The sequence below is a fragment of the Motacilla alba genome, chromosome 29 (assembly GCF_015832195.1).
Source record: "Motacilla alba alba isolate MOTALB_02 chromosome 29, Motacilla_alba_V1.0_pri, whole genome shotgun sequence".
Taxonomy (NCBI): domain Eukaryota; kingdom Metazoa; phylum Chordata; class Aves; order Passeriformes; family Motacillidae; genus Motacilla; species Motacilla alba.
In genome coordinates this window covers 2,057,854-2,067,752 of record NC_052044.1, presented here as the reverse complement: position 1 = coordinate 2,067,752, position 9,899 = coordinate 2,057,854, and the positions used below count along the sequence as shown (strand labels likewise).

Genomic DNA, 9,899 nt, shown 5'->3' with positions numbered 1-9,899 from the left:
GCCCTCGGTGGCCGCGGGGCCGGGGTTTGGCTCGGGGACGTGGCTCGGTGCCCTGCTTGGCACTGGCCCACCCACGGCGAGCGAGCGGGGCTGCCGCTCGGGGGGAGCCCCGAAACGGGCACATTTGTGGGGGGGGTGTGCCTGGCTTGGGGGCTACATGGAGAGGTGGCACTGCCACTCTAAATCCCCCCGGAGCCACCCTGGGGACAGCTCTGTGTGGTGGCACTGAGCTCCGGCCGCTCCACGGCCGCCTCCGTGCCTCAGTTTCCCCACCGTGTGTCCCCCCTTTCCCCGGGGACAGCGGCGTCCCGGCCAGCTCGTGGCCACCGTGACTCACCCGGGGCTGGCACGGGACCCGCTGCCACCCCTGTCCCTGTCCCCCGGGGGGCCACGGGTGCCAGCAGCTGCCCCCCCCGCTCCGTGCTGGCACTGCAGCTCGTTTCCGCCTCCTGTTGCCTTTTTCCGTGGCTTTTTGGGTTTTTTTTCAGGAAAAGCCCCAAACCAGGGCTGAGCGCATCAAAGGGCTGGCGGCAGCCCAGGGCAGGGGGAGGGGGAGCGCGGTGGGGTCCCCGCCAGCCCACAGCGCCCAAAATTGGGGTGTCCTCGGGGACACGTGGCCCTGCCGCGTGCCCGGCGCTGCCACGTGGGCCCCGGGATGTGCCCGTGGGGGAAACTGAGGCACGGGGCTGTGCCACACGCGTGTTCCCGTGCACACGATGTCCCTGGGAGTGGGGACACGGCTGGGCAGGGTAAGGCTGGCATGTCCCCTGAGGGTGGGGACATGAGGAGGGTCCTGGGGACACAGGGCCGTGGGGACAAGGACACTGGGGAGCGCAGGGGACAGGGTCCTGGGGAAGGGGAAAGGCACAGGATATGGCACCCCAGGGGCAGAGCACAAGGGGACAGCCCAGCTTGTCCCCTGCCCTGCTCAGCTCCTGCCACCCCCATGGAGGGGGCACACAGTGACCCTGAGCAGGCCCGTGTTCCCCCCCCCGTGCCTCAGTTTCCCTTGGAGCCCCGCAGGGAGGGGGAAGCCAAGCACATCCCCGTGAGGAAGCCGCCCGGCTCAGCCGCAGAAGGGGGACCCGGCTCCACTCTCAATCCTTTTATTGCTTTTTTTCCGGGGGGGCAGGAGGGGCAGGCAGCTAAAAAAAGTGGGGGGGACACGTTACATTAGCAAACCCTGTCCCTGAGTGCGGGGGGCGAGGCGAGGGCTGGGGGGCAAGAAGGGTTGGGGGAGGTGGAAGGGAAAACAGAAAGGGGGGGGGTCTCACCTTGACACCCCCCCGTGAGCCCCAGAGCGCTTGGAGAGCCCCCCCATAATTTAAGACATAAATTAGAACGGCTGACGAGGAGCTGGGGAACTGAGGGGGAGGGGGCTCGGGGGGAGCAGCACCCCGTAATAAATATCCCCAGCGGCGAGGAGGAGGAGGAAGACGAAGATGAAGGCGGGAAGGCTCAAATCTCCAACAAACTGCCGGCCTCGGGGCTGCCGCCGTCCTTGCCGGGCGAGGCGGGCGGCGGCCGGGGGGACGCGGGGGGCTGCTCGGCGCCGGGGGGCGGCTTGGGGGGGCCGGGCTCGGCGTGGGTCTTCTGGTGCTTGCTGAGGTGGTCGCTGCGGGTGAAGCGCTTGCTGCACAGCAGGCAGGTGAACTTCTTCTCGCGCGTGTGGGTCCGGACGTGGCGCTCCAGCTCGTCGGAGCGGGTGAAGCGCTTGCCGCAGAAGAGCCAGTTGCACACGAAGGGCCGCTCGCCCGTGTGCCAGCGCAGGTGCGCCTTCAGGTGCGAGGCTTTGCCGTACACCTTGCCGCAGCCCGGGATGTGGCAGCTGTGCACCGGCTTCCGCCGCGACCCCCCCGGGCCCCCGAGCCGCTCCAGCTCCTGGCAGTTGGGACAATCGCACGCCGGGCGTCCCCCCAGGGAGCCGCCGCGGGGACCCTTCGGGGTCTCGCCCGGCGCGGGTTTGGGGGTGGGGGGCGCCGCGGGGGCGTTGGTGTAAGGAGGGGGGTTCAGAGCGCCGAAGTCGGAGCCGTAGCTGGGCAGAGGGGGGCTGAGGGTGGGCTGGCCCTGCAGCGAGCCCTGCAGCCCCTCGGCGCCCGCCGGCCCCCCCAGCCAGCCCCCGTTGGGGTGCACATCCCACCAGGAGGGGGCCGCGGGCCCGGAGCCCCCCGGCAGCCCCCCGCCGATGCCGCCCTTGTACCAGGAGCCGTAGGGGTGCGGCATCTCCAGCGAGGGGTACACCCCCGGCAGGCACTCGCCCGCGGGGTGGCCCTTGGCCGCCACCACCACGGGGGCCCCCAGCACCTCCTGGGCGCCGGAGGGCGCTGGGAAGGGGTGGCCGAAGGGGCCGTAGTCGGGGCCGTAGGGGCCGGGGGAGGCCTGGGGGCTGGCGGACGGCGACAGCAGCCCCGGGGCGCTGGGGAAGGCGGCGGCGTAGGAGTCGCCCATGGCTGCGGCGGCGGCGGCGGCACCCCGAGGTGCGGGGGCGAGGTCAGCGGGGGCTCGCGGCCATGGCACTTGCAGCCTGTGGAAAAGGGGAACGGGGTTTGAGGGTTCCCAGGGGCACCGTGTGCCGCGGGGTGACCCGTCCAGGGGGTCAGCCCAACTGGGGTGTCTGCTGTATTGGGGTGTCAGCCCCGCTGGGGCACCCAGCAGCACCCCCCAGGGCCACGGTTCCCACCACCCCCAACGCTCCCAATCTGCTGTGCCTCAGTTTCCCCCCACAGAGTTGAGGCCACCCCATCACCCCCCAGCCCAGCATCCCCCCCAGAGGGGCTTCTGCGGGGGCTGCTGTGGGGTTGTGCTGCTGGCAGGGCCTCCCCCCACCCCCAATCTCGGCTCCTTCTGCCTTTATGGCCTTTTAATCGAATTATGCTGCGGCCTCCCCCTCCCCGGGTGACTTCCTCTGCTTTTATACCCGTCATGGCTTTCAGCTGCGCGGGCTGGCCCGGGGTGTCGTGAGCTGTCCCTCACCCCCACTACCCCCGGTGTTCCCTTCATTTTAATTTTTTTTTAAATTAATCTCTTCACCCACTTTGGTGCATTTCCACTTTGGCTTTTTTTGTTTGTTTGGGGGATTTTTTTTTAGGGTGTTCCCCCCCTCGCCCCCCCCCTTTTTTTTTTTTTCCGTGGTTTTTGCGCCTATTTTTACGCCGGCCCCGGCCGTGGCCGCAAGCGCGCTCCCGGTTTTCCAAGGATAACAAGGGCCAGGCCTGTGCCCCGGGAACGCTGCCCTGCCGCGAGAGCCGAGGTAATTAAAACCAGGGCGAGCGGCAAACGGAGGCGCACGCTTAAAATAGTGTCAAACTCCCATAAATCAGCTCCGCTTGCGCCGGGAAATTAAGGAGCAGGGAAGGAGCCCCGGGAGCTGCGGGCTGAGCACGGCGGGAGCTCGCTGCACGAGCGGCCGCTGCCGGGGGTGACAGTCCCTTTGTGGCTCCGGCTGGCTCAGGGATCTCGACCCCTCCCATGTCCCCTCCCGGCGTGGGGAGGGGTCCAGCCCCTGCTCTGGGGGTCTCCGGTCCCAAATTCTGGGTCCCAAATTCCCGGTCTCTTGTCACTGGCCACCAGTGTCCAGTTCTTGATTCCCAGTTCCAGTTCCCCATTCCCCATTCCCTGTCCCCTTGTCCCCCAGTCCCTGGTCCCCGAAGTCCACAGTTTCTTGGTCCCCAAACCCCATCCCTGGTCCCCAGTCCCCGGTCCCTGGCCCCAAGTGTCCCCACGGCCCTTGCCTCAGTTTCCCCCATCCTGTCGGTGCCACCCCCTGTCCCCTGAACCCAAGGCCACCTGGGCCTGGCTCCCGTGCAGTGGCACTGTCCCAGCCAGAGGGACAGTTCGGGGTGACAGTGGCACTCGGCACCGTGCCCTGTCCCTGTTCCCCCTCTGGGGATGGCAGGGCAGTCCCTGCTGGGGCAGGGGACACACGTGTCCCCCGGCACAGGGAGCGCAGGGGGACGCTCGGGGCCCACACAGGTCCCTGTCCTTGGGGGGTCCCATATCCCAGGGGGCTCCCCCATCCTGAGTGAGTCTGCCACCCCGTGGCTCCCAAATCGCGGGGTCCCTGCCCCAGAGCGGGGATCCCCACCCCAAAGGGTCCCTGTCCCAAAGGGGGGACCCCCACCCCAAAGGGTCCCTGCCCCAGAGTGGGGGCCCCCACCCCAAAGGGTCCTTGTCCCAAAGGGGGGACCCCCACCCCAAAGGGTCCCTGCCCTAGAGCGGGGATCCCCCAGCCCAAAGTGTCCCTGTCCCTCGAGGGGGATCCCCCAGCCCGTGCTCCTCTCTCCCGGGGTCCCGGTCCCGGGGGTCCCCATCCCGAAGGGTCCCGGGGGTCCTTACCGCGCTCCGGGGCCGGGGATGCGCGGGGTGGGTCGTGCCCGCGGGGGTGCCGCTGTCGCGCTGTCGCGCTGTCGAGCTGTCGCGGTGTGCCGCTGTCCCGGGATGCCGGTGTCCCGGGATGCCGGGGCTCGCTGCGGAGGGAGGGACGGAGGGAGAGGGAGGGAGGGAGGGAGGGAGGGACGGAGCACCGCGGCCGCCGCCCGCCCCGCTGTGCCGCTGCGGCGGGGCTGGGCCGGGCCGGGACCGGGGCCGGGAGCGGGAGCCCGGCCCCGAACCGCCCCCAGCCGGGGGGGCCGGGGGACCGCGGGAAGGGGGGCAGGGGAAGGGGAAGGGGAAGAGGAAGAGGAAAGGAGGAAGGAAAAGATGAGAGAGGGGAAAGAAAGAGAAAGGGGGGAAAAGAATGGAAAGGGGGAAAAGAACAAGGAATTGGAGGAGGGAAATAAGTTGGAGAGGAAAGGAGAGAAAGAAAAGAGATGAGGAAGAAAGGAAAAGAGGAAAGGGGGAAGGGAAAAGGAAGGGAAAAGTTTAAAAGGAAATGAAAACGGCAGGGAAGAGAAAAGAAAAATTATATAAGGAAATAGAAGAAAAATTAAAGAAAAAGTTGTGAAGGGAGGAAGATGAGGAGGCTGAGAGCTGGAGGAAGGAGGGGAGATGGGGGACGGGGACCAGTGTGGGGGAAAAAGAAGGAGAGGGAAAGGAGGGAAAGGAGGGAAAAGGAAAGAAGAGAGAGAAAATAAGAGAAGGAAAAGGGGAAGGGAAAGGAGGGAGAGGGGGAAAGGGATGGACAGCAGGAAAAGGAGGAAGGGGCTGGGAAGGGGATTAACGGGAAAAGGGCTGGAGAGGAGAGAAGGAAAAAGGGAATAGATGGATGGGGAGGGGAAGGGGGACAAAGGGACAAAGGAGGATGGGACAGCTGGGACACCCAGAGGCTCGTGGCCCCAGAAGGTGCCAGGATGGAGCAGGGATGGGGATGGGGACAGGAGGGGACAACTGATGGGGATGAGAGGGATGTGGGCTGGAGCTTCAGGAATGGGGTCAGAGGTGTGGGGATGGGGACAGGAGTTGGGAATGGAGCAGGGATGGGGCTGGAAGGACCAGGGATGGGGTCAGAGCGAGGTTCTGAAGGAACAGAGCTGGGGACAGGGACACACCTGGCTCTGGTAATGGGGCTGGGGACCCCCCTGTGCCTCAGTTTCCCCCATGAAGAATTGTTCCAACTGCTCTTTTACCCTCTCCTCACTTTTTTTTTTTTTTTTTTTTTTAATTTTATTACTCCCGTTTTCTTTTCCCATGCTTCCCGTTTTCTTTTCGCTTTCCCCCTCGCCTGCTTCCCCCGCCGGGGCCGGCCGGAGCCAGCGGGGCCCTTTCCCAGCCCTGAGTCAGGGCTTTCCGCTCCGCAGCCGCCGGCGCCGCCGAAGGCCACAACCACCGGCCCCCCCTCGCTGGGGCTTCCACTGCCCACAAACTGGGAGCAAACTGGGACGGCCACTGCAGCCCTCCTCCTCCTCCTCCTCCTCAGCCAGCCCGGCGTGGGACGGGGGGGGCACGCCATGGGGTTTTTGGGGGGTTTCACTCCCACCAGCATCGCCCACCAGGGTCCGGCTCCCCGGGCGGTCCGGCGCTGCCCGCACGGCCGGGCTGGGCTGGGGGCGTCACTTGGGGCGGGGGTCTCTCCCCGGCTCGGGGGGGGCGGTGGGGACCCCCCCCATGTGCCCCGGGACCCTTCAAAGCGCGGCGGCCGCGCGGGGGGGGCGGCGGCGGGGGCTGATTACAGGGCGGCGCCGGGCTCGGCCGCCCACGGCCCCGCGGCCGCGCCGGGCCCCCGCAATTACCCGGTATTTATACCCGGCCGGACGCCGGGACCTCGCCAGCGCGGGGGGGACACCGGGCGGGGGGGCTCCGGCCCCGGGCAGCCGGCCAGCCACCGTCCGTCTGTCCATCGCTCCCTCCGTGCTCCTCTCCATCCCTCCTTCCATGCCATCCCTCCCTCCTCTGCCTCACGCACCCCATTCATCAGCCTGGCTCAGGAGCTGACGCGAATTTGAGGGGGCTCAGCCCCTCCGTCCCAAATCTGGGGGGGATCTCAGCCCCACCGTGACACGAGTTTGGGGGGCTCAGCCCCCTGAGACGAGTCCGGGGGGTCTCAGCACGACAGAGGTTGCAGGGCTGGAGGTGTCCCTGTCCCCACGCCGGTCCCCAGGGCCAGGCAACGCCCCCTGCCCAGCGCGGGGGTCCCGGCAGTGTTGTCCCCCGATCCCCGCGGTGACACCGCAGCCCCTGGGGCTCGGGCGGAGGCAGCGGAACCAGCCCGGGGTGACCCCCGCGTCCCCCAGCCCTCACCTGGCGGTGTCCCCCTGTCCCCCCCGGCCCGGCCCGGCCCCGCCCGCCCTCTCCGGCCCCCGGATGTTTCCCTTGCGGTCGGAGGCCCCGAAATAGCGCAGCCCCCGCGCTGGGTGCGCCGGCCACGGCCGCCCACGGGCCCCCGCGGGACCGGGGGGGCCGGGGGAGGCTCCGAGCGCTCGGAACGGGGCCGAGCTCCCCCCCAGCACCACCCACGGGGGGCACCCCGGTGCTCGGAGCCCCCCCCGCGTCCCAGAGACGCCCCCCCCCCCCACCAAGGTGGGGACAGGGAGGGTCCCGGGGCGGGAGGAAAGCGGGGGGAACACGGGGGAGCAGGAGGAGCCAGGGGACGCGTGGGGACACGGGGGTGGATGGAAACCGGGAGCTGCAGGGATGGAGGGGCTCCCGGAATGGGGCTGGGGGCTTCCCACCCACGGGGAAGCCAGGGCAGGGTGGCCCCAGGGCCGAGATGCGCCCACAGCCCCGGTGTTTCCTCCCACCCTTTAATTATCCCGGAATTATCCCTGGAAATAACCGCGGGGGGCGGGGGCGCACGGGCAGCGAGCCGGGACGGACCCCCGGCGGGGACAGACGGACCCCGGGGGACAGCGGTGCCCCTGGGGGGACACGGGTGGCCGTGGGGGGACAGAGGTGACCGCTGGGGGACGGGGGTGGCCCCCCGAGCGTGCCCCCGGGCCGCGCTCCCCCCGTGTCCCCCCCGCCATGTGGCTCCCATTGCGCTGCGGTGCCGCGGCCACATCAGAGCGGCGGCAGCGGGGGCGGCACCGGGGCCTGACTCCCCTCCGGCTGCTGGAGGACCCCCCCAGGATGCCGAGAGGACCCCCCCAAGCTGCCCCCGTGCCCCCTCCGAGCTGCCAAAGACCCCTCCCGGGCAAATCTGGGGTACCCCACGCGCCCCCCGAGCCCCGGGACCACCGCAAATTGTCCTGGGACCCCTCCCCCCCACGCTGTCGGGGTCCCCCCAGGCCCTGTGACCCCCCCGGTCCCCCCGCCCGTCGCTGTCCCCGGGCCGGTCCGCCCTGGCTCGCGCCGCGCTGCATTTCTGCGGTTCCCAACCCAAAATTGCTGGGAGTCGCCCGGCGTCGCCCTGATTCCTCAGCGGCCGCGACCGCCCGGGGGGGGGGACCCGGGGGGACAATCGGGGGGTGGCAGCGGGGGTGGGGCACCCCAGGCTGGCCCCGCTGCCCCCCCCCACCCAGTGCTCCCAGTTTGCCCCAGTCCAAGTCAGAGGGTTCCTCTGTCCCGTCCCGTGTGCCCTGAGCGGCCAGGGGGGACAGGGACACGGGTGGGGACAGGACAGGCTTGGGGACAGCAGCAGAGGGAGCGCAGCGGCAGTGACAGGGCTGGGGACACTTTTGGGGACACGGGACAGGACAGCACCCTGATGTGAGAACCCTGGGGACAGGACACGGTTGAGGACAGGGCTGGGGACAGAACAGGGCAGGGATGGGGACACTGCTTGGAACAGGACAGCGCAGCTTTGGGGACACTGCTAGGGACACTCTTGGGGGCAGGACAGGGTCGGTGGCAGTGTTGGTGCCAGGGCAGGACCGGTGACAGTCGGTGCCCAGGTCCCACTGTGGCGGGTGACAGGACACTGTTGGTGACACTGTCAGTGACAATCAGTGACACTGTCGGTGACACTGTCGGTGACAGTCGGCGACAGTTGGTGACACTGTCGGTGACACTGTCGGTGACACTGTCAGTGACAATCAGTGACATTGTCGGTGACACTGTCGGTGACAGTCGGCGACAGTTGGTGACACAGTCGGTGACAGTCGGTGACACTGTCGGTGACACTGTCGGTGACACTGTCGGTGGCCGCTGCCCGGGTCCCGCCGTGGCGCCCCCGCCAGGCGGCAGCAAAGCCTCGGGCCCGGGGCGGCACCGCCCGGCCGCGACCACCGGGGGGCGCCCGCGGACACCGGGGAGGGGTTCCGGGGGACAGGGAGGGGTTAATTTAATTGGGGGTCTTAATTGGGGGAGCCCCGATGGCGCCTTGGGTGCCAATGGTGGGAGTTCCTGGAGGGCACAAGGACCCTGCTGGGACTGGCGGGGCGAGGGGGCTTAAACAGGGAGGGTCCGATGGGGACAGCTCCTGCCGTGCCCCCCCCGACCCGCGCAGCGCAGCCCCCGGGGCTCGGGACAGGGACAGGACGGGGACAGCCCCGGTGTCAGGACGGGGACACTCCCGGTGTCCCCCCAGCCTGTCGGGCCCTTTTGCCCCCAGGTGCCTCCGCTGCAGGTGACGAGGGGACACCGAGCGGCCCCCGTGGCCTGGGGGACAGGACGGGGACAGGACACGCTGTCCCCAAGCCCCAGCGGGGGCGAGGCCGCGGGGCTTTCCCGGGCTGCGGGGCGGGAATTGGGCCGAAAACACCGGGAAATGGGAAAGTCACGGACGGGGGGGCGGTTCTGGAGCTGGAAAGCGAAAGCAGCGCCATTGCGCGTCCCCTGCTGTCCCCTCCCCGGGGTGTCGCGGTCCCCGCTCGCCCCCGGACCGCTCGTTTTGCTGTGAAATGAAGGATCCTGGCCCCAAACCCCGCAACGCCCCCAGACTCCCCGAGCCGCGTTCCCCGGGCAAGGGCGGCCCGGGCTCCCTGCTGTGGGTCCCGCTGTGTCGGGACAGGGCCGGGCGATGTCGTGACAGGGCTCTGGGGGTGCTCACACAGCGCCGCGGGCCCGTGGGGACGTGGCGCACCGCCATGGTGGCTGTCGCGACACGGCCGAGCCGGCGTGCGGCATGGAACAGGGACTCGGGGAGGGAAGAGCCGCACGTAACCCGCGGTGCCGCGGGCGAGGGGAGCCCAAGGAGTGCCCGGGGCAGCCCGGCCGGCTCTGAGGGAGCCGAGCCCAACATGGCGCCGGCTCCGCCATTCGCCGCGCCGTCCCCCCAAGGGCGCAGCCCGGCCGCTGGCCCCGCCTCCCCGCGGCGCCCATTGGCTCGTTTGAGACCGACCGGCGCGCTGATTGGCTCGGAGTGGCGCCGCGGCTGCCCCTTCATGCCGCGATTAGTCGGCGCTACCATCATTATCCGTTCCTCTCCCGCCCCGCGGCGCGGCCCGCGCAGCCGGTTAGCACTAGGCGCTGCCAGTCACCGCCGCGCCCCGCCTCCCGCGCCTAATTGGCGGCGGCGCACGTTCATCACGCCGCGGCCCGCGCCGCCGCGGCCGCGCCCATACGGGGTCTCCCTGTGAGCCCGC

General features: G+C 69.4%; 1 protein-coding gene across 1 annotated transcript; it reads right to left on the bottom strand.

The window, feature by feature from the left end:
- Positions 1 to 1,153: 1,153 nt before the first annotated feature.
- SP7 (Sp7 transcription factor) lies at positions 1,154 to 4,403 on the bottom strand. The gene is made up of 2 exons (XM_038164242.1): positions 4,336 to 4,403; positions 1,154 to 2,524 (listed from the first exon to the last, which is right to left on the bottom strand). Exon 2 carries the CDS (start codon positions 2,446 to 2,448, stop codon positions 1,459 to 1,461), a length of 990 nt encoding a protein of 329 aa, XP_038020170.1. The 5' UTR covers positions 2,449 to 2,524; positions 4,336 to 4,403; the 3' UTR covers positions 1,154 to 1,458.
- Positions 4,404 to 9,899: the final 5,496 nt, after the last annotated feature.